The sequence below is a fragment of the Entelurus aequoreus genome, linkage group LG08, assembly GCF_033978785.1.
Source record: "Entelurus aequoreus isolate RoL-2023_Sb linkage group LG08, RoL_Eaeq_v1.1, whole genome shotgun sequence".
Taxonomy (NCBI): Eukaryota; Metazoa; Chordata; class Actinopteri; order Syngnathiformes; family Syngnathidae; genus Entelurus; species Entelurus aequoreus.
Window position 1 is genome coordinate 73,548,509 of NC_084738.1, and position 23,881 is coordinate 73,572,389.

Below are 23,881 nucleotides of genomic sequence, written 5' to 3' on the forward strand. Positions count from 1 at the left end.
TATTTCCTGAAACCATTTCTAAAAATAGATAGATGTAAAGTAGTTGGAGACTTAAGTAGGTCAAAAATTTATAATGTTGCTTTTAATTCATTATTTTTTAAACAATAACTGTTTAAAAAAAAAAAAAAAGATTTAAAAAGCCCCCCAAAATGGTAAAAATATATATATTTTTCACTTTCAAAACAAACCTATTGATCATCTTCACTTTTTTTTTTTTTTTAATTAAAAAAAAAAATTCCAAAGTAAACCGTTTTTATTTTTTAAAAACAAAAAAGTTATATTTCCTGAAACCATTTCTCAAAATGGATGTAAAGTAGTTGGAGACTTAAGTAGGTCAAAAATTAATAATGTTGCTTTTAATTCATTATTTTTTTAAAAATGACTGTTTAAAAAAAAAAAAAAAAGATTTCAAAGACCCCCCAAAATGGTAAAAATATTTTTTTTCCACTTTCAAAAATCTATTGATCAACTTCACTTTTTTTTTTTTTTTTTTTTTTTTAAATGTTTTCGAAGAAAACCGTTTTTATTTTTTTAACACAAAATATGCTATATTTCCTGAAACCATTTTTAAAAATAGATAGATGTAAAGTAGTTGGAGACTTAAGTAGGTAAAAAATTAATAATGTTGCTTTTAATTCATTATTTTTTAAATGACTGTTTAAAAAAAATTTAAAAGGCCCCCCAAAAAAGTAAAAATATTTTTTTTTCACTTTCAAAACAAACCTTTGAACAATGACTGTTTAAAAAAAAAAAAAAAGATTTAAAAAGCCCCCCCAAATGGTAAAAATATATTTTTTTCTCTTTCAAAACAAACCTATTGATCATCTTCACTTTACTTCGGATTTTTTTTTTTAATTAAAAAAAAAAATCTGAAGTAAACCGTTTTTATTTTTTAAAAACAAAAAAGTTATATTTCCCGAAACCATTTCTCAAAATAGATAGATGTAAAGTAGTTGGAGACTTAAGTAGGTCAAAAATTAAATAATGTTGCTTTTAATTAATTATTTTTTGAACAATGACTGTTTAAAAAAAAAATTAAAAAAAAGATTTCAAAAGCCCCCCAAAATGGTAAAAATATTTTTTTTCCACTTTCAAAAATCTATTGATCAACTTCACTTTTTTTTTTTTTTTTTTTATAAAAAGTTTTCAAAGAAAACCGTTTTTTAATTTTTAACACAAAATATGCTATATTTCCTGAAACCATTTCTAAAAATAGATAGATGTAAAGTAGTTGGAGACTTAAGTAGGTCAAAAATTAATAATGTTGCTTTTAATTCATTATTTTTTAAACAATGACTGTTTAAAAAAAAAAAAAGATTTAAAAAGTCCCCCAAAATGGTAAAAATATTTTTTTTTCACTTTCAAAACAAACCTATTGATCATCTTCACTTTTTTTTTTTTTTTAATTAAAAAAAAATTCCGAAGTAAACCGTTTTTATTTTTTAAAAACAAAAAAGTTATATTTCCTGAAACCATTTCTCAAAATAGATATATGTAAAGTAGTTGGAGACTTAAGTAGGTCAAAAATTAAATAATGTTGCTTTTAATTCATTCTTTTTTGAACAATGACTGTTTAAAAAAAAAAAAAAGATTTCAAAGGCCCCCCAAAATGGTAAAAAAAAAGTCACTTTCAAAACAAATCTATTGTCCACTTCACATTTTGTTTGATTTTTTTTATAAAAAAAATGTTTTCGAAGAAAACCGTTTTTATTTTTTAAAAACAAAAAAAGTTATATTTCCTGAAACCATTTCTCAAAATAGATAGATGTAAAGTAGTTGGAGACTTAAGTAGGTCAAAAATTAAATAATGTTGCTTTTAATTAAAACAACAACAACAAAAGAGATTTCAAAGGCCCCCCAAAATGGTAAAAATATTTTTTTTCCACTTTCAAAAATCTATTGATCAACTTCACTTTTTTTAATTTATTTTTTTTATAAAAAGTTTTCAAAGAAAACCGTTTTTTATTTTTTAAACACAAAATATGCTATATTTCCTGAAACCATTTCTCAAAATAGATGTAAAGTAGTTGGAGACTTAAGTAGGTCAAAAATGAATGTTGATTTTAATTCAATATTTTTTTAACAATTCCAGTTAAAAAAATAAATCACACTAAAGGTCTCGGGAACCCAAAAGGCCACCACTCATAAAAGTGTTAATTCATATATCAATATGGACACGCTGCCTGAGAGCCAATCAGCAGCCACGATACTAAACAGTGTTCTGATTGTTGTGGTGTCATCTCATGAAAATACTGCAGTAGTATTGATATTTTTGGTTCATTTAGCTATGCTTAAAAATGCTTAATTTAGGCCAAACACTGTAAAAATGATGGATTTATTACCTCAATCAAGCTTATTTAAATGATAGAAAGTACACAAATATTGAATGAGTTCCTTTTAATGACATGAAACTAACACACGTATAAAAAGCGCAGGATATTTACAGCACGGTTCCAGTAATAAAAAGGTCAGCCGTCGGTGGCCAGGATGAGCACGGCGCCAAAGATGCCCACGTTGTGTCCGATGAGCTTCATCTGGTTCCAGAACTCCACCTTGCGGGTGTGGTGCCAGTAGCTCAGGTTGCCGTCGGTGAGCAGGATGAGGAGCGGCAGGACGGTGGCCAGGACCTGCGCCGCCTGCCGCACGTAGCAGCCCGACAGGAAGGCCAGGGCCAGCGCGCCTAGCGTGACCTCCAGCAGGACCAGGGCCAGCTCGCCCCCCCAGATGTGGTCCAGGTAGGCCAGCCTGTCCTCCTTGCTGTGCTGCAGAGAGTACACCTGGTGGACGCCAAAGGTACTGCGGTCAGCTTACACCCTTGCTATTGTCACACTTTACATCAAGAAAAAAGCCACAAAGCGTCTTTCTCATATACTAAATCACAAATCTGGCCCGCCACATCATTTAATGTGGCCCACTGTCAATTTAATGGCTTGCTACCCGCCATGTCATTAATGTGACCTGTCGCGTCCATTAAGTGGCCTGCCACATTGTTTAATGGGGGCCACAATCTCGTTAAATGGGGCCCGTCATCTCATTTAATTTGGCCCACCATATCGTTTACAAAGCCCCACCATCTTGTTTATGGAGGCCCACAATCTCGTTTAATGTGGCTGACCATCTCGTTTAGTGAGGCCCACCATCTTGTTTAGTGTGGCCCACCATCTCATTTAAGGATCCCCACCATATCGTTTACGGAGGCCCACAATCTCGTTTAATTTGGCCCACCATATCGTTTACGGAGACCCACCATCTCGTTTAATTTGGCCCACCATATCGTTTACAATCGTTTACGGAGGCCCACCGTCTCGTTTAATTTGGCCCACAATATCGTTTACAAAGGCCCACCATCTCATTTAAGGTGGCCCACCATATCGTTTATTTTGGCCCACAATATCGTTTACAAAGGCCCACCATCTCGTTTAATGTAGCTGACCATTTCGTTTAAGGAGACCTACCATCTCGTTTAAGGAGGCCTACCATCTCGTTTAAGGAGGCCCACCATCTCGTTTAAGGAGGCCCACCATCTCGTTTAAGGAGGCCCACCATCTCGTTTAATGTAGCTGACCATTTCGTTTAAGGAGACCTACCATCTCATTTAAGGAGGCCCACCATCTCGTTTAATGTAGCTGACCATTTCGTTTAAGGAGACCTACCATCTCGTTTAAGGAGGCCCACCATCTCGTTTAATGAGGCCCACCATATCGTTTAATGTAGCTGACCATTTTGTTTAAGGAGACCTACCATCTCGTTTAAGGAGGCCCACCATCTCGTTTACGGAGGCCCACCATCTCGTTTAATATTGGCCCACCATATCGTTTATTGTGGCCGACCATCTTGTTTACAGAGGCCCACCATCTCATTTAATTTGGCCCACCATCTCGTTTAACGTGGCCGACCATCTTGTTTACGGAGGCCCACCGTCTCGTTTAATGTGGCCGACCATCTTGTTTACGGAGGCCTACCATCTCGTTTAATTTGGCCCACCATCTCGTTTACGGAGGCCCACAATCTAGTTTAATGTGGCCCACCATCTCGGTTAATTTGGCCCACCATCTCGTTTAATGTGGCTGACCATTTCGTTTAATGAGACCAACCAAGGAGGCCCACCAACTCATTTAGCGTATATGTACGTGTATGTATATATATATATATATATATATATATATATATATATATATATATATATATATATATATATATATATATATATATATATATATATATATAATGAGTATGTATATATACAGTATGTATATGTCTCTATATGAAAGGCATTGAAATGAGGACAATGACAATCATACAATATAGTACATACAGTATAGTACATACAATATAGTACAGTAATGCATTGACTTGTGAAACAGCGCCCTCTGCTGGATTTATAGCTGCAGCACTTTTTTAGCACCCATTCATTTAGCTATCAAACTGCTTCTATGTTGTTAAAAAATATCATTTGACATTTTACAGGAGGGGAAATAAACATGTAGGGGAGACAATCCTGAACGGAGACGAGGCGCAGTTCTACATTTGAAGACCTACAAAGTCAACCCATTCAAGACTTGCGTAAGTGTTCAAGGCGTGCCGAGGTCTCACCATGCAGATGAGGTAGACCCCCAGGAAGATCTGTCCTGTGGACTGCAGGGACCTGCTGCGTGCTTTCTGCCTGTGCACCTCGCCCGCCCCGCTGGCCAGGATCAGGAAGCCTCCGATGATGGCGAGCGCTCTGGAATACATGCGCACCTGCGGGGAGAGGCGGGCGCCATGTTTGCATTGTGGTCCTTTTCACTCTTTACCATTATCGTGGAGTCGTATCACCTTGAGCCACTCGGCGTAGTGCACCTGCCCGCCCGCGTAGGACGCGTACGTGCTGACGGCCAGCTGGATGGCGGCGCACATGGCGAACCACCGCCTCTTCACGCCGAACGACATGAAGCTGGCACACAGCACCGCCGCCCCCATGTCTACGTACAGGTAGGGCACAAGGATGTCTGGCTTCCTGCCAACAACAAGATAGTCATTATTTTGGAGACATTTACTTAGTTGATGTGTGGAGAGATTAGCCCGACTATAAATACAGAGCCACAGTAGTACCGTTTTTCAATGGAAATGATCATAAATCTCTGATTGAGGACCACAATTCCATACACTCAGGACTTGGCTTAAATGCTAACATGAAAACAAGAGACATTGACGTCTTTCTCCATTTTAGAAACGGCCAATTCGAACTTAGGTAAAAACATGAATAAAACAAAGATATTCGACTATGCAAAATGAGCACACAAACTGCGCTCTCTTCAAACACAGGGATTAATATGAAAATAAATACTGGTTCCTTTTGACTGTACATGTACTGTAAATGTATAATGTATTTATATTATTCACGTGTGAATAATGCTGTATAATAGACTATATTATTCACATGTGAATAATGCTGTATAATAGACTGTATTTATATTCACATGTGAATAATGCTGTATAATAGACTGTATTTATATTCACATGTGAATAATGCTGTATAATAGACTGTATTTATATTATTCACATGTGAATAATGCTGTATAGTAGACTATTTATATTATTCACATGTGAATAATGCTGTATAATTCTGTATTTATGTTATTCACATGTGAATAATGCTGTATAATAGACTGTATTTATGTTATTCACATGTAAATAATGCTGTATAATAGACTGCATTTATATTATTCACATGTGAATAATGCTGTATAATAGACTGTATTTATGTTATTCACATGTGAATAATGCTGTATAATAGACTATTTATATTATTCACATGTGAATAATGCTGTATAATAGACTGCATTTATGTTATTCACATGTGAATAATGCTGTATAATAGACTGTATTTGTGTTATTCACATGTGAATAATGCTGTATAATAGACTGTATTTATTTTATTCACATGTGAATAATGCTGTATAATAGACTGTATTGATATTATTCACATGTGAATAATGCTGTATAATAGACTGTATTTATATTATTCACATGTGAATAATACTGTATAATAGACTGTATTTATATTATTCACATGTGAATAATGCTGTATAATAGACTGTATTTGTGTTATTCACATGTGAATAATGCTGTATAATAGACTATATTATTCACATGTGAATAATGCTGTATAATAGACTGTATTTATGTTATTCACATGTGAATAATGCTGTATAATAGACTGTATTTATATTCACATGTGAATAATGCTGTATAATAGACTGTATTTATATTATTCACATGTGAATAATGCTGTATAGTAGACTATTTATATTATTCACATGTGAATAATGCTGTATAATTCTGTATTTATGTTATTCACATGTGAATAATGCTGTATAATAGACTGTATTTATGTTATTCACATGTAAATAATGCTGTATAATAGACTGCATTTATATTATTCACATGTGAATAATGCTGTATAATAGACTGTATTTATGTTATTCACATGTGAATAATGCTGTATAATAGACTATTTATATTATTCACATGTGAATAATGCTGTATAATAGACTGCATTTATGTTATTCACATGTGAATAATGCTGTATAATAGACTGTATTTGTGTTATTCACATGTGAATAATGCTGTATAATAGACTGTATTTATTTTATTCACATGTGAATAATGCTGTATAATAGACTGTATTGATATTATTCACATGTGAATAATGCTGTATAATAGACTGTATTTATATTATTCACATGTGAATAATACTGTATAATAGACTGTATTTATATTATTCACATGTGAATAATGCTGTATAATAGACTGTATTTGTGTTATTCACATGTGAATAATGCTGTATAATAGACTGTATTTATTTTATTCACATGTGAATAATGCTGTATAATAGACTGTATTGATATTATTCACATGTGAATAATGCTGTATAATAGACTGTATTTATATTATTCACACGTGAATAATACTGTATAATAGACTGTATTTATATTATTCACATGTGAATAATGCTGTATAATAGACTGTATTTGTGTTATTCACATGTGAATAATGCTGTATAATAGACTATATTATTCACATGTGAATAATGCTGTATAATAGACTGTATTTATGTTATTCACATGTGAATAATGCTGTATAATAGACTGTATTTATATTATTCACATGTGAATAATGCTGTATAATAGACTGTATTGATATTCACATGTGAATAATGCTGTATAATAGACTGTATTTATATCATTCACATATGAATAATGCTGTATAATAGACTGTATTTATATTATTCACCTGTGAATAATGCTGTATAATAGACTGTATTTATGTTATTCACATGTGAATAATGCTGTATAATAGACTGTATATTATTCACATGTGAATAATGCTGTATAATAGACTGTATTTATGTTATTCACATGTGAATAATGCTGTATAATAGACTGTATTTATGTTATGCACATGTGAATAATGCTGTATAATAGACTGTATTTATTGGCACTTCAGCCTTCCAAACTGCAATTTCTCGTTCTTTAAAAAAAATATATTGTACTGTTTTTTGGGTGTTTAAAAAAATTTATTTAAAGAAAAGTTTTGCGAGCATGAATGGGAGAAAATGTTTTTTGTAGTAATTACAGGGCAACTTGTAGGGTGTGTCAATCACACACCCACCATACAAAACCACAAGTTAAAAACAGCAACATAGTACTCTTTAAATAAATACTTAAATTCAATGTATTTAAATGACGTCATTTAATTACGACATGGACGAGAGGTGTTTGCGCACCAAATTAAGCGGTCCGACGATAGCTCACCGGCTAATTTAGCCAAACAGCTCCTTTTAAAGGCGCTGCTGTTTATGTTTTTGGGTTTTTTTTACCTTTTGGACTCGGCTCGTTCCGCGAACAGCATGAGCATACAGAAGCAGTTCCAAAAGCCGAAACGGGTCAAGATAAACGCTCCGAACTGGCACAGGAACCTCAACATCTGCTTCCCACTCGGGACCGCCATGGCTGTGACACTCTCCGTCGACGGCACGACAGGAAGAACTGCACGTGTCAAAGTAAGAGTCCGCATCCGGTCCAATCGCTATAAACTTGCCTAAGAGAGTCATTCGAAGCTCTTAGTTTGAAGGCTGGTTTGTGTGCTGGCAAAAGGCGGTCATCCCATTGGCTGTCGGCGGGAACTGTTGCCGGAAGTGGTGCCCGGGGCTATGCAGGAAAATGTTGCTATTACGCCAATATTGTGTACCAATATTTACATTTTAAAGACGGAGGATCGTCTTTATTTACATCCAGGTTGCTTAGCAACCTAAAAGTAGTGGTTCTCGTTATAATACATGATTCTGTTCGGACAATAGATAATGAGGGTTAAGAAAACGTTCCAAATAAGTGTACAGAGTGGGCATTATGCATACATTTTATTTACACATTATTATTATTATTATTAAAATAGTTTTATTTATTTTTTTATAAATTTTTTTTTTTTTTTTACATTCTGCAATTTGGCGCCCCCTAAAAGGATGGTGGATTTAAAAAAAGGGCCCCCAAACGAACAGCTCACAACTGCGAATCAGTTTTTTTTTGATCGTTGACTTAAAGAAGCTGTTCAAAACTGTCAAATTGTTAGCGAAGGTCACATCTCCGGTCTAAATCCACAGTGACGTCACCGGACTTAAGCTGCGGCAGAAGAGACTAACCCAGATCCTGTAAACTGGCTTACAAGGTGACGACTCCCGTTCGAAAGGTTACATTTGGGATCAATGTTAGTGGACCTACTGTACATGCTTTGTAGGCATTAAACACTTGTTATGAAGGTGTCTGTTACTACATTATATATATACTTGCAGTGTGTATATTGTACATATTACATATTGTTATGAACAGGCCTGGCCCTAACCAATCTGGCGCCCTAGGCAAGATTTTAGGTGGCGCCCCCCCCCCCCCCCCCCCTCCCAACATCGGCAGTGAAGTGTATATACTCACAAGAAACCGAATAGCTTTGTCTTTGACCTTTTGTTTTTACTTAAAGAAAGCAAATGAACATATTATATGAGAATGTTATGTTATGATTATCTTTAACCGAATCACAGCAGTGCTCAAATTAAAAAAACAGCATTCCCTCTCATGTGATATTGCTTAATTAACATTAATGATGTGCACTTTAACAACTAGGCTTACAACTATACCTAATATATAAAGGGGTGGAAAAGTGACTATTACCTGCAGGGCAAACATTAGCTAACCAGAAGGCAATAACAATGTCAACAAAAAACACCTGCTTAAAAGATCTAATACAAATGTCCCTGAGGAATGTAAGGTGGGAGTACTGTAATTACCTAACGTTACATTATTATTTTCCATAACAATTTAGCCCCCTCCACAATATTAACCCGACGTTAAAACAGAACTAGCTATTTATTGATTAGCAATTGCCGAATCATGTAACATTAGCTTAATGCTAAAAAGCCAGGTTACTATCACATTCTGTAACAGACAAATAATTTCATGTAGGCTAACGTTACCTACCTGCTACCTCTGTCTTTTTCTCGTTTGTCCTCTTCTTTTCTCTTTTTTTCTTCCCTGGGCACCTGACAGTTTTGGCCGTTTTGACATCTTGTGTTGATTTTTTGATGTGGTGACGTTCAAAAAGAGTCATGATACGGGTAGGGAGGGGGCGCACCGTGCGGGGGGAGGGGGCGTAATGTTGTAACATAATATTTCTGTTAAATAGGCTTTTCTTTGCATTTTAATTAACGTGGGCTTATTTTTTGTATTTAGAAATAATAGTACCAACTTTTTTATTTATTCTTTTTTTTTCTCTCTAACATTTGTGGCACTGGCGTGGCGCCCTCTGATGGACGGCGCCCTTAGCATTTGCCTATACGGCCTATGCCACGGGCCAACCCTGGTTATGAAGGTGTCTGTTACTACATTATATATATATACTTGCAGTGTGTATATTGTACATATTACATATTGTTATGAAGGTGTCTGTTACTACATTATATATATATACTTGCAGTGTGTATATTGTACATATTACATATTGTTATGAAGGTGTCTGTTACTACATTTATATATATATACTTGCAGTGTGTATATTGTACATATTACATATTGTTATGAAGGTGTCTGTTACTACATTATATATATACTTGCAGTGTGTATATTGTACATATTACATATTGTTATGAAGGTGTCTGTTACTACATTATACATATATATACTTGCAGTGTGTATATTGTACATATTGTTATGAAGGTGTCTGTTACTACATTATATATATACTTGCAGTGTGTATATTGTACATATTACATATTGTTATGAAGGTGTCTGTTACTACATTATATATATATACTTGCAGTGTGTATATTGTACATATTACATATTGTTATGAAGGTGTCTGTTACTACATTATATATATATACTTGCAGTGTGTATATTGTACATATTACATATTGTTATGAAGGTGTCTGTTACTACATTATATATATACTTGCAGTGTGTATATTGTACATATTACATATTGTTATGAAGGTGTCTGTTACTACATTATATATATACTTGCAGTGTGTATATTGTACATATTACATATTGTTATGAAGGTGTCTGTTACTACATTATACATATATATACTTGCAGTGTGTATATTGTACATATTGTTATGAAGGTGTCTGTTACTACATTATATATATACTTGCAGTGTGTATATTGTACATATTACATATTGTTATGAAGGTGTCTGTTACTACATTATATATATATACTTGCAGTGTGTATATTGTACATATTACATATTGTTATGAAGGTGTCTGTTACTACATTATATATATATACTTGCAGTGTGTATATTGTACATATTACATATTGTTATGAAGGTGTCTGTTACTACATTATATATATACTTGCAGTGTGTATATTGTACATATTACATATTGTTATGAAGGTGTCTGTTACTACATTATATATATACTTGCAGTGTGTATATTGTACATATTACATATTGTTATGAAGGTGTCTGTTACTACATTATACATATATATACTTGCAGTGTGTATATTGTACATATTGTTATGAAGGTGTCTGTTACTACATTATATATATACTTGCAGTGTGTATATTGTACATATTACATATTGTTATGAAGGTGTCTGTTACTACATTATATATATATACTTGCAGTGTGTATATTGTACATATTACATATTGTTATGAAGGTGTCTGTTACTACATTATATATATATACTTGCAGTGTGTATATTGTACATATTACATATTGTTATGAAGGTGTCTGTTACTACATTATATATATACTTGCAGTGTGTATAACAAAAGGCAAAAAAAAGTGCAGTTCCCCTTAAGGATTTTTTGTGTGACTTCTGATCGTTTGTAAGAGCGTTGTTGCGTCGACCAGCTCTTCCTCCCAGGGAATCTAAGTTACTGGTCAATCCCAAGTTCTTTCGATGACATATATGCTGAGTAAGAAGGACCATCAAGACAGAATTGGAATATTTTCAAGTTTTACTAAAGCTATAGAAGGTCAACTTAACCCATACATTCATATCGGCTACTCTAGTTGATCTGGCATTCCAACGGAAAAGCCAACTCCTTGCACACAAAGAAAACCCCCATCTCTCCCCCTCGCAACACCCCGGGTCAAGAACCGAATGACATTGGTGAATGGTGCATGCCGGATAAGTCCTCAGCGTACACCTTCTGCGCCCTCTCCACTTCCTGCTCACTAAATGGCGCCTCCTGATTGTTTAATCCAATCACGGGGATTGGCGACAAGCCGATGAAGAGGAGGTCAGTCGGCGTGAGGAGGAGACAAGTCGGGTCGCTCCATGAGATCTTAAGACTACTCTTCTCTGCTCGTTGAGGACCCCCGCCATTCAGCAGGTAAACGCCGCGCCGTACCGCCGTTTTCTTGACCTCAGTTCCCGGAAGTGGTGGTTTGTCTTCTCTCTGCAGCCAGGATGGCTCGGGACATGTCAGATAAAGAAATCCTGAAGATGGAGCTGGACCAGCTGAAGAAGGAAGTGAGCACACCCAGGACTCCGGTGGGTCTCCTGCTAAGTACTCCACTCAGTTTTTATGGACTAAAAGGGCAAAAAAACACATAAAAATAAGAAAAATGTGTAATTGACAGATGGATCTGAACTTGATGTTTTCATTTGAGTGTTAAAAGTTTTTAAAAAAAGAAAACATATGTATGAATTTTTAATGAGAGGCCCTTTTGGAGCCCCCAAAATCTTAGTGGGATTCTTAAATTTTTTTATAAAAATATTTTTATTTTATTTAATTTTTTTAATTTTTTTTTTAAAGTATGACTTTTTAAAGTGTGGATCCCCCAAAATTTTTGTGGGATTTTTTATTTATTTGTTTAAAAAAAAAAAAAAATTAAACAGGAAAAACAATTCTAAAGTATGATTTTTTAATGTGTGGATCCCCCAAAATCTTAGTGGGATTTTTTTATTTATTTCTTAAAAAAAAAAAAAATAAAATAAAAAAAAGTATGACTTTTTAATGTGTGGATCACCCAACATTTTAGTGGGATTTTAATCTTTTTTTTTTTTTTTTTTTTTTTTTTTAAAGTATGACTTTTTAAAGTGTGGATCCCCCAAAATTTTTGTCGGATTTTTTATTTATTTGTTTAAAAAAAAAAAAAAATTAAACAAGAAAAACAATTCTAAAGTATGACTTTTTAATGTGTGGATCCCCCAAAATCTTAGTGGGATTTTTTTATTTATTTCTTAAAAAAAAAAAAAATTTTTTTTAAAAGTATGACTTTTTAATGTGTGGATCCCCCAACATTTTAGTGGGATTTTAATCTTTTTTTTTTTTTTTTTTTTACTGTCTCAGCTGGAAAAATTACATTGAATTAAAATCAATGTTGTTATGAATTATTGATCCGTACAAGGCTTCAATGATTTAAAAAAATATATAGAAAATACTTCAAAGTGGAATATTTTGGGGGAAAATATTGCATATTTTGTTATAAGTTTTCTTCGACAAAAAGGGCGTACAACAGACAAAAAAAACCCACATAAAAATAATACAAATGTAAAATCGACAGATACAACAGAAATTGATCGAGAGATTTAAGAGTTAAAAGTAGAAAAAATAAAATAAAAATAAAGTATGACGTTTTAAGAACTAAAAAAATATAGAAAATATTTCAAAGTGGAATTTTTTTGGGGGGGGGAAATTATTGCATATTTTATGTGTTTGCCACATGAAAAACTAAGTTTTCTTTGACAAAAAGGGCAAACAACAAAAACCACATAAAAATAATAAAAAATGTATAATCGGCAGATAGATCTGAAGTTGATCTTTAAGTGTTAAAAGTAAAATAAATAAAAAAAATATTTTAAAAAAGTATGACTTTTTAATGAGAGGACCTTTTGGATCCCCAAACAATTTAGTGGGATTTATTTATTTTTACTGTCTCAGCTAAAAAAAATAATAATAATGAATTAAAACCAAAGTTGTTATGAATTATTAATCCGTACAAGGCTTCAATTACTTAAAAAAATATAGAAAATATCTCAGTGGAATATTTTTTTGGGGGGAAAATATTGCATATTTGGTGTGTTTGCCACATGAAAAACTAAGTTTTCTTTGACAAAAAGGGCGTACAACAGACAAAAAAAACACATAAAAATAATAAAAATGTACAATCGACAGATACAGCAGAAATTGATCGAGAGATTTAAGAGTTAAAAGTAAAAAAATAAATAAATGAAAAATGTATGACTTTTTAAAGAGAGAGGCCCTTTTAGATCCCCAAACATTTTGGTGGGATTTATATATATATATATATATATATATATATATATATATATATATATATATATATATATATATATATATATATATATATATATATATATATATATATATATATATATATATATATATATATATATATATATATTTATTTTTACTGTCTGAATTAAACGTTGTTATGAATTATTGATCAATTCAAGGCTCCAATTATCTAAAAAAATATAGAAAATATTTCAAAGTGGAAATTTTTGGGGGAAATGAATGCATCATTTGTGTGTTTGCCACATGAAAAACTAAGTTTTCTTTGACAACAGACAACAAAAACCACATAAAAATAATAAAAAATGTATAATCGGCAAATAAATCTGAAGTTGATCTAGAGATTTAAGTGTTAAAAGTAAAAATAAATAAATAAATAAAATATTTATATAAAAAGTATGACCCTTTTGGATCCCCAAACAATTTAATGGGATGTATTTATTTATTTATTTTTACTGTCTCAGCTCAAAAAATAATATTGAATTAAAACCAAATTTTTATGAATTATTGATCCGTACAAGGCTTCAATTACTTAAAAAAATATAGAAAATATTTCAAAGTGGAAGTTTTTTTAGGGAAATTATTGCATAATTTGTGTTTGCCACATGAAAAACTAAGTTTTCTTTGACAAAAAGGGCGTACAACAGACAAAAAAACCACATAAAAATAATAAAAATGTAAAATTGACAGATACAGCAGAAATTGATTGAGAGATTTAAGAGTTAAAATAAAAAAAGAAAGAAAAGTATGACGTTTTAAAGAGAGGCCCTCTTAGATCCCCAAACATTTTGGTGGGATTTTTTAAAAATGTTTTATTTTTTTACTGTCTCAGCTCAAAAAATAATAATGATTTAAAACCAAAGTTGTTATGAATTATTGATCCGTACAAGTCTTCAATTACTCAAAAAAATATAGAAAATATTTCAAAGTGGAATATTTTGGGGGACATTTTGCCACATGAAAAGCTAAGTTTTCTTTGACCAAAAGGGCATACAACAGACAAAAAACCCACATAAAAACAATAAAAAATGTACAATCGGCAGATAGATGTAAAGTTGATCTAGAGATTTAAGTGATAAAAGTTAAAAAAAATAAAATAAAATAAAAAAAAGTATGACTTTTTAATGAGAGGCCCTTTTGGATCCCCCAAAAATGTTAGTGGGATTTTTTTATTTATTTATTTAAATTTTTTTACTGTCTCAGCTGGAAAAATAATATTGAATTAAAATCAATGTTGTCATGAATTATTGATCCGTACAAGGCTCCAATTACTTCAGAAAATATAGAAAATATTTCAAAGTGGAATATTTTGGGGGAAAATATTGCATACTTTGTTATTATAAGTTTTCTTTGACAAAAAGGGCACACAATAGACAAAAAACACACAAAAACAATAAAAATGTAAAATCGACAAATACAGCAGAAATTGATCGAGAGATTTAAGAGTTCAAAGTTAAAACAATTTTAAAAAAGTATGACGTTTTAAAGAGAGAGTTGGGATTTTTTAAATATTTTTATTTTTTTTACTGTCTCAGCTCAAAAAATAATAATGAATTAAACGTTGTTATGAATTATTGATCAATTCAAGGCTCCAAGTACATAAAAAAATAGAAAATATTTCAAAGTGGAATTTTTGGGTGGAAATTATTGCATATTTTGTGTGTTTGCCACATAAAAAACTAAGTTTTCTTTGACAAAAAGGGCAAACACAAAAAAAACACATAAAAATAATAAAAAAAATGCAAAATCGGCAGATAGATCTGAAGTTGATCTAGAGATTTGAGTGTTAAAAGTAAAAAAAATTACTAAAAAAGTATGACTTTTTAATGAGAGGCCCTTTTGGAACCCCCAAAATTTTAGTGGGATTTTTTTATTTATTTATTAAACATTTTTTACTGTCTCAGCTCGAAAAATAATATTGAATTAAAATCAATGTTGTTATGAATTATTGATCCGTACAAGGCTTCAATTACTTAAAAAATATATAGAAAATATTTCAAAGTGGAATATTTTGGAGGGAAATATTGCATATTTTGTTATAAGTTTTCTTTGACAAAAAGGGCATACAACAGACAAAAAAACCCCACTTAAAAATAATAAAAATGTAAAATCCACAGATACAGCAGAAATTGATCGAGATATTTAAGAGTTAAAAGTAAAACAATAAATAAAATAAAAGTATGACGTTTTAAGAATGTCAAACATTTTGGTGGGATTTTTTTATATATAAATTTTTTTACTGTCTCAGCTCAAAAAATATTAAACGTTGTTATGAATTATTGATCCGTACAAGGCTCCAATTACCTTAAAAAATATAGAAAATATTTCAAAGTGGAATATTTTGGGGGAAATTATTGCATCATTTGTGTGTTTGCCACATGAAAAACTAAGTTTTCTTTGACAAAAAAGGCTAACAAAAAAATCCACATAAAAATAATAACAATTTATAATCGGTGATTGATGATCTAGAGATTTAAGTGTTAAAAGTAAAAAAAAAAAAAAAAAAGGATGACTTTTTATTGAGAGGCCCTTTTGATCCCCAATAAATTTAGTGGGATTTATTTATCTATTTATTTATTTTTACTGTCTCAGCTCAAAAAATAACATTGAATTAAAACCAAAGTTGTTATGAATTATTGATCCGTACAAGGCTCCAATTACTTAAAAAAATATAGAAAATATCTCAAAGTGGAATATTTTTTTGGGGAAAATATTGCATATTTTGTGTGTTTTCCACATGAAAAACGAAGTTTCTTTGACAAAAAGGGCAAACACAAAAAAAACACATAAAAATAATAAAAAAATGCAAAATCGGCAGATAGATCTGAAGTTGATCTAGAGATTTGAGTGTTAAAAGTAAAAAAAATAACTAAAAAAGTATGACTTTTTAATGAGAGGCCCTTTTGGAACCCCCAAAATTTTAGTGGGATTTTTTTATTTATTTATTAAACATTTTTTACTGTCTCAGCTCGAAAAATAATATTGAATTAAAATCAATGTTGTTATGAATTATTGATCCGTACAAGGCTTCAATTACTTAAAAAATATATAGAAAATATTTCAAAGTGGAATATTTTGGAGGGAAATATTGCATATTTTGTTATAAGTTTTCTTTGACAAAAAGGGCATACAACAGACAAAAAAACCCCACTTAAAAATAATAAAAATGTAAAATCCACAGATACAGCAGAAATTGATCGAGATATTTAAGAGTTAAAAGTAAAACAATAAATAAAATAAAAGTATGACGTTTTAAGAATGTCAAACATTTTGGTGGGATTTTTTTATATATAAATTTTTTTACTGTCTCAGCTCAAAAAATATTAAACGTTGTTATGAATTATTGATCCGTACAAGGCTCCAATTACCTTAAAAAATATAGAAAATATTTCAAAGTGGAATATTTTGGGGGAAATTATTGCATCATTTGTGTGTTTGCCACATGAAAAACTAAGTTTTCTTTGACAAAAAAGGCTAACAAAAAAATCCACATAAAAATAATAACAATTTATAATCGGTGATTGATGATCTAGAGATTTAAGTGTTAAAAGTAAAAAAAAAAAAAAAAAAGGATGACTTTTTATTGAGAGGCCCTTTTGATCCCCAATAAATTTAGTGGGATTTATTTATCTATTTATTTATTTTTACTGTCTCAGCTCAAAAAATAACATTGAATTAAAACCAAAGTTGTTATGAATTATTGATCCGTACAAGGCTCCAATTACTTAAAAAAATATAGAAAATATCTCAAAGTGGAATATTTTTTTGGGGAAAATATTGCATATTTTGTGTGTTTTCCACATGAAAAACGAAGTTTCTTTGACAAAAAGGGCAAACACAAAAAAAACACATAAAAATAATAAAAAAATGCAAAATCGGCAGATAGATCTGAAGTTGATCTAGAGATTTGAGTGTTAAAAGTAAAAAAAATAACTAAAAAAGTATGACTTTTTAATGAGAGGCCCTTTTGGAACCCCCAAAATTTTAGTGGGATTTTTTTATTTATTTATTAAACATTTTTTACTGTCTCAGCTCGAAAAATAATATTGAATTAAAATCAATGTTGTTATGAATTATTGATCCGTACAAGGCTTCAATTACTTAAAAAATATATAGAAAATATTTCAAAGTGGAATATTTTGGAGGGAAATATTGCATATTTTGTTATAAGTTTTCTTTGACAAAAAGGGCATACAACAGACAAAAAAACCCCACTTAAAAATAATAAAAATGTAAAATCCACAGATACAGCAGAAATTGATCGAGATATTTAAGAGTTAAAAGTAAAACAATAAATAAAATAAAAGTATGACGTTTTAAGAATGTCAAACATTTTGGTGGGATTTTTTTATATATAAATTTTTTTACTGTCTCAGCTCAAAAAATATTAAACGTTGTTATGAATTATTGATCCGTACAAGGCTCCAATTACCTTAAAAAATATAGAAAATATTTCAAAGTGGAATATTTTGGGGGAAATTATTGCATCATTTGTGTGTTTGCCACATGAAAAACTAAGTTTTCTTTGACAAAAAAGGCTAACAAAAAAATCCACATAAAAATAATAACAATTTATAATCGGTGATTGATGATCTAGAGATTTAAGTGTTAAAAGTAAAAAAAAAAAAAAAAAAAGGATGACTTTTTATTGAGAGGCCCTTTTGATCCCCAATAAATTTAGTGGGATTTATTTATCTATTTATTTATTTTTACTGTCTCAGCTCAAAAAATAACATTGAATTAAAACCAAAGTTGTTATGAATTATTGATCCGTACAAGGCTCCAATTACTTAAAAAAATATAGAAAATATCTCAAAGTGGAATATTTTTTTGGGGAAAATATTGCATATTTTGTGTGTTTTCCACATGAAAAACGAAGTTTCTTTGACAAAAAGGGCAAACACAAAAAAAACACATAAAAATAATAAAAAAATGCAAAATCGGCAGATAGATCTGAAGTTGATCTAGAGATTTGAGTGTTAAAAGTAAAAAAAATAACTAAAAAAGTATGACTTTTTAATGAGAGGCCCTTTTGGAACCCCCAAAATTTTAGTGGGATTTTTTTATTTATTTATTAAACATTTTTTACTGTCTCAGCTCGAAAAATAATATTGAATTAAAATCAATGTTGTTATGAATTATTGATCCGTACAAGGCTTCAATTACTTAAAAAATATATAGAAAATATTTCAAAGTGGAATATTTTGGAGGGAAATATTGCATATTTTGTTATAAGTTTTCTTTGACAAAAAGGGCATACAACAGACAAAAAAACCCCACTTAAAAATAATAAAAATGTAAAATCCACAGATACAGCAGAAATTGATCGAGATATTTAAGAGTTAAAAGTAAAACAATAAATAAAATAAAAGTATGACGTTTTAAGAATGTCAAACATTTTGGTGGGATTTTTTTATATATAAATTTTTTTACTGTCTCAGCTCAAAAAATATTAAACGTTGTTATGAATTATTGATCCGTACAAGGCTCCAATTACCTTAAAAAATATAGAAAATATTTCAAAGTGGAATATTTTGGGGGAAATTATTGCATCATTTGTGTGTTTGCCACATGAAAAACTAAGTTTTCTTTGACAAAAAAGGCTAACAAAAAAATCCACATAAAAATAATAACAATTTATAATCGGTGATTGATGATCTAGAGATTTAAGTGTTAAAAGTAAAAAAAAAAAAAAAAAAAGGATGACTTTTTATTGAGAGGCCCTTTTGATCCCCAATAAATTTAGTGGGATTTATTTATCTATTTATTTATTTTTACTGTCTCAGCTCAAAAAATAACATTGAATTAAAACCAAAGTTGTTATGAATTATTGATCCGTACAAGGCTCCAATTACTTAAAAAAATATAGAAAATATCTCAAAGTGGAATATTTTTTTGGGGAAAATATTGCATATTTTGTGTGTTTTCCACATGAAAAACGAAGTTTCTTTGACAAAAAGGGCAAACACAAAAAAAACACATAAAAATAATAAAAAAATGCAAAATCGGCAGATAGATCTGAAGTTGATCTAGAGATTTGAGTGTTAAAAGTAAAAAAAATAACTAAAAAAGTATGACTTTTTAATGAGAGGCCCTTTTGGAACCCCCAAAATTTTAGTGGGATTTTTTTATTTATTTATTAAACATTTTTTACTGTCTCAGCTCGAAAAATAATATTGAATTAAAATCAATGTTGTTATGAATTATTGATCCGTACAAGGCTTCAATTACTTAAAAAATATATAGAAAATATTTCAAAGTGGAATATTTTGGAGGGAAATATTGCATATTTTGTTATAAGTTTTCTTTGACAAAAAGGGCATACAACAGACAAAAAAACCCCACTTAAAAATAATAAAAATGTAAAATCCACAGATACAGCAGAAATTGATCGAGATATTTAAGAGTTAAAAGTAAAACAATAAATAAAATAAAAGTATGACGTTTTAAGAATGTCAAACATTTTGGTGGGATTTTTTTATATATAAATTTTTTTACTGTCTCAGCTCAAAAAATATTAAACGTTGTTATGAATTATTGATCCGTACAAGGCTCCAATTACCTTAAAAAATATAGAAAATATTTCAAAGTGGAATATTTTGGGGGAAATTATTGCATCATTTGTGTGTTTGCCACATGAAAAACTAAGTTTTCTTTGACAAAAAAGGCTAACAAAAAAATCCACATAAAAATAATAACAATTTATAATCGGTGATTGATGATCTAGAGATTTAAGTGTTAAAAGTAAAAAAAAAAAAAAAAAAGGATGACTTTTTATTGAGAGGCCCTTTTGATCCCCAATAAATTTAGTGGGATTTATTTATCTATTTATTTATTTTTACTGTCTCAGCTCAAAAAATAACATTGAATTAAAACCAAAGTTGTTATGAATTATTGATCCGTACAAGGCTCCAATTACTTAAAAAAATATAGAAAATATCTCAAAGTGGAATATTTTTTTGGGGAAAATATTGCATATTTTGTGTGTTTTCCACATGAAAAACGAAGTTTCTTTGACAAAAAGGGCATACAACAGACAAAAAAACCACACAAAAATAATAAAAATGTAAAATCGACAGAGAGCAGAAATTGATCGAGAGATTTAAGAGTTAAAAGTAAAAAAAAAATAAAAAAAAATGACGTTTTAAGAATGTCAAACATTTTGGTGGGATTTTTTATATATATATTTTTTTTACTGTCTCAGCTCAAAAAATATTAAACGTTGTTATGAATTATTGATCAATTCAAGGCTCCAATTATCTAAAAAAAATATAGAAAATATTTCAAAGTGGAATTTTTTGGGGGAAATTATTGCATATTTGGTGTGTTTGCCACATGAAAAACTAAGTTTTCTTTGACAAAAAGGACAAACAACAAAAACTACATAAAAAATAATAAAAAATGTATAATCTGCAAATAGATCTGAATCTGATCTAGAGATTTAAGTGTTAAAAGTAAAACAATAAATAAAAAAAGTATGACTTTTTAATGAGAGGCCCTTTTGGATCCCCAAACTATTTAGTGGGATTTATTTATTTTTACTGTCTCAGCTCAAAAAATAATAATGAATTAAAACCAAACTTGTTATGAATTATTGATCTGTACGAGTCTTCAATTACTTAAAAAAATATAGAAAATATTTCAAAGTGGAATATTTTGGGGGAAAATATTGCATATTTTGTTATTATAACTTTTCTTTGACAAAAGGGCATACAACAGACCAAAAAAAAACACAAAAATAATAAAAATGTAAAATCGACAGATACAGCAGAAATTGATCGAGAGATTTAAGAGTTCAAAGTTAGAATTAAAAAAAAAAAAAGAAAAAAGTATGACGTTTTAAAGAGAGAGACCCTTTTAGATCCCCAAACATTTTGGTGGGATTTTTTAATTTTTTTCTTTTTTTATTTTTTTTCTTTGACAAAAAGGGCGTACAACAGACAAAAAAAACCAACACAAAAATAATAAAAATGTAAAATTGACCGATACAGCAGAAATTGATCGAGAGATATAAAAAAAATAAAAAATAAAAAAGTATGACGTTTGAAGAATGTCAAACATTTTGGTGGGATTTTTTTATATATATCCGTACAAGGCTTCAATTACTTAAAAAATATAGAAAATATTTCAAAGTGGAATATTTTTGGGGAAAATATTGCATATTTGGTGTGTTTGCCACATGAAAAACTAAGTTTTCTTTGACAAAAAGGGCAAACAACAAAAACTACATAAAAATAAAAAATAAAATAAATAAATAAAAATAAATAATAATAATAATAATTTAAAAAAAAGTTTAAAAAAAATAAAATATATATATATATATATATATATATATATATATATATATATATATATATATATATATATATATATATATATATATATATATATATATAAAGTATGACTTTTTAATGAGAGGCCCTTTTGGATCCACAAACAATTTAGTGGGATTTATTTATTTATGTATTAATTTATTAATTTAATACTTTTTTTTTTTTTTTTTACTGTCTCAGCTCAAAAAAAAAAAAATGAATTAAACGTTGTTATGAATTATTGATCAATTCAAGGCTTCAAGTACCTAAAAAATTATAGAAAATATTTCAAAGTGGAATTTTTGGGGGGGAATTATTGCATAATTTGTGTGTTTGCCACATGAAAAACTAAGTTTTCTTTGACAAAAAGGGCAAACAACAAAAACCACATAAAAATAATAAAACATGTATAATCGGCAGATAGATCTGAAGTTGATTGAGAGATTTAAGTGTTAAAAGTTTAGAAAAAATAAATAAATAAATACATATATATATATATATATATATATAAGTATGACTTTTTAATGAGAGGCCCTTTTGGATCCCCAAACAATTTGAATGGGATTAATTTATTAATTTATTAATTTATTAATTTATTAATTTAATTTTAAATTTTAAATTTGTAAATTTTTACTGTCTCAGCTCAAAAAATAATAATGATTAAAACCAAGGTTGTTATGAATTATTGATCCGTACAAGAATATAGAAATATAGAAAATATCTCAAAGTGGAATATTTTTTTGGGGCAAATATTGCATATTTGTTGTGTTTGCCACATGAACAACTAAGTTTTCTTGACAAAAAGTGCGTAGAACAACAGGTAAAAAGCAGATTAAAAAGTGTGTCTCTCCCTCCAGGTGGGCGCCAACTGCACGGAGACCATTTCCTTCGTGGAGGCGCTGCTCCCCAACGACCCGCTCATCAAGGGGGTCCCCGATGACAAGAACCCCTACAAGGGGGACAAGGGGGGCTGCGTGGTCACATAGCAGTTGGCCACCTACTGTACAATGTCTGCACGTCCGTTTGGAATTAAATAGTGTCAACAAACAAATGTGCCCTGACTTCTTCTTCCTTGACGGTTGACCATGTGACGCACAAAGCAGGTTAAACGCTTACTTTGACGTCTAATAGGATTTCTGTGTTGTCACGGCAACACTTCCTGCTGCTCCTCATCCCATTAGAGAGTTTTCGGGTCAGCCGTTACTGGGCTGCTCTGTTTGGCACCACCGCACATTCTAAAGATACTGTCAACAAAAGAAAACTTTGAAAAGTGGAATAAAGTGAATGATATATATATATATATATATATATATATATATATATATATATATATATATATATATATATATATATATATATATATATATATATATATATATATATATATATATATATATATATATATATATATATATATATACATTTTTACATACATACATACATATAGACATATATACATACATACATACATAAATTCATACATACATACATACATATATGCATGCATAAATTCATACTTACATACTTACATACATACATACATACATACATACATACATACATACATACATATATATATACATAAATTCATATATACATACATATATACATACATACATACATAAATTCATACATACATACATACATACAGTGGGGCAAAAAAGTATTTAGTCACCCATTGATTGTCAATGGGTGACTAAATACTTTTTTGCCCCACTGTATGTATGTATGTATGTATGTATGAATTTATGTATGTAT

At 30.1% G+C, this 23,881-nt stretch overlaps 2 protein-coding genes across 3 annotated transcripts; one reads left to right on the forward strand and one right to left on the reverse strand.

Annotated features, from left to right (window-relative positions):
* Nucleotides 1-2,388: 2,388 nt before the first annotated feature.
* LOC133655219 (transmembrane protein 101-like) lies at nt 2,389-8,002 on the reverse strand. The gene is made up of 4 exons (XM_062055186.1): nt 7,862-8,002; nt 4,816-4,996; nt 4,594-4,740; nt 2,389-2,777 (listed from the first exon to the last, which is right to left on the reverse strand). The coding sequence occupies exons 1-4, from the start codon at nt 7,990-7,992 to the stop codon at nt 2,469-2,471; spliced, it is 768 nt and encodes a 255-aa protein (XP_061911170.1). The 5' UTR covers nt 7,993-8,002; the 3' UTR covers nt 2,389-2,468.
* A 3,750-nt stretch (nt 8,003-11,752) lies between these two features.
* On the forward strand, nt 11,753-23,174 carry LOC133655220 (guanine nucleotide-binding protein G(I)/G(S)/G(O) subunit gamma-T2-like). Of its 2 annotated transcripts, XM_062055188.1 has the most exons (3): nt 11,753-11,882; nt 11,955-12,043; nt 22,981-23,174. In XM_062055188.1, the coding sequence occupies exons 2-3, from the start codon at nt 11,960-11,962 to the stop codon at nt 23,107-23,109; spliced, it is 213 nt and encodes a 70-aa protein (XP_061911172.1). In that variant the 5' UTR covers nt 11,753-11,882; nt 11,955-11,959; the 3' UTR covers nt 23,110-23,174. The 2 variants fall into 2 exon arrangements, with proteins under 2 accessions (XP_061911172.1, XP_061911171.1); XM_062055187.1 differs by having other exon boundaries at nt 11,796-12,043.
* Nucleotides 23,175-23,881: the final 707 nt, after the last annotated feature.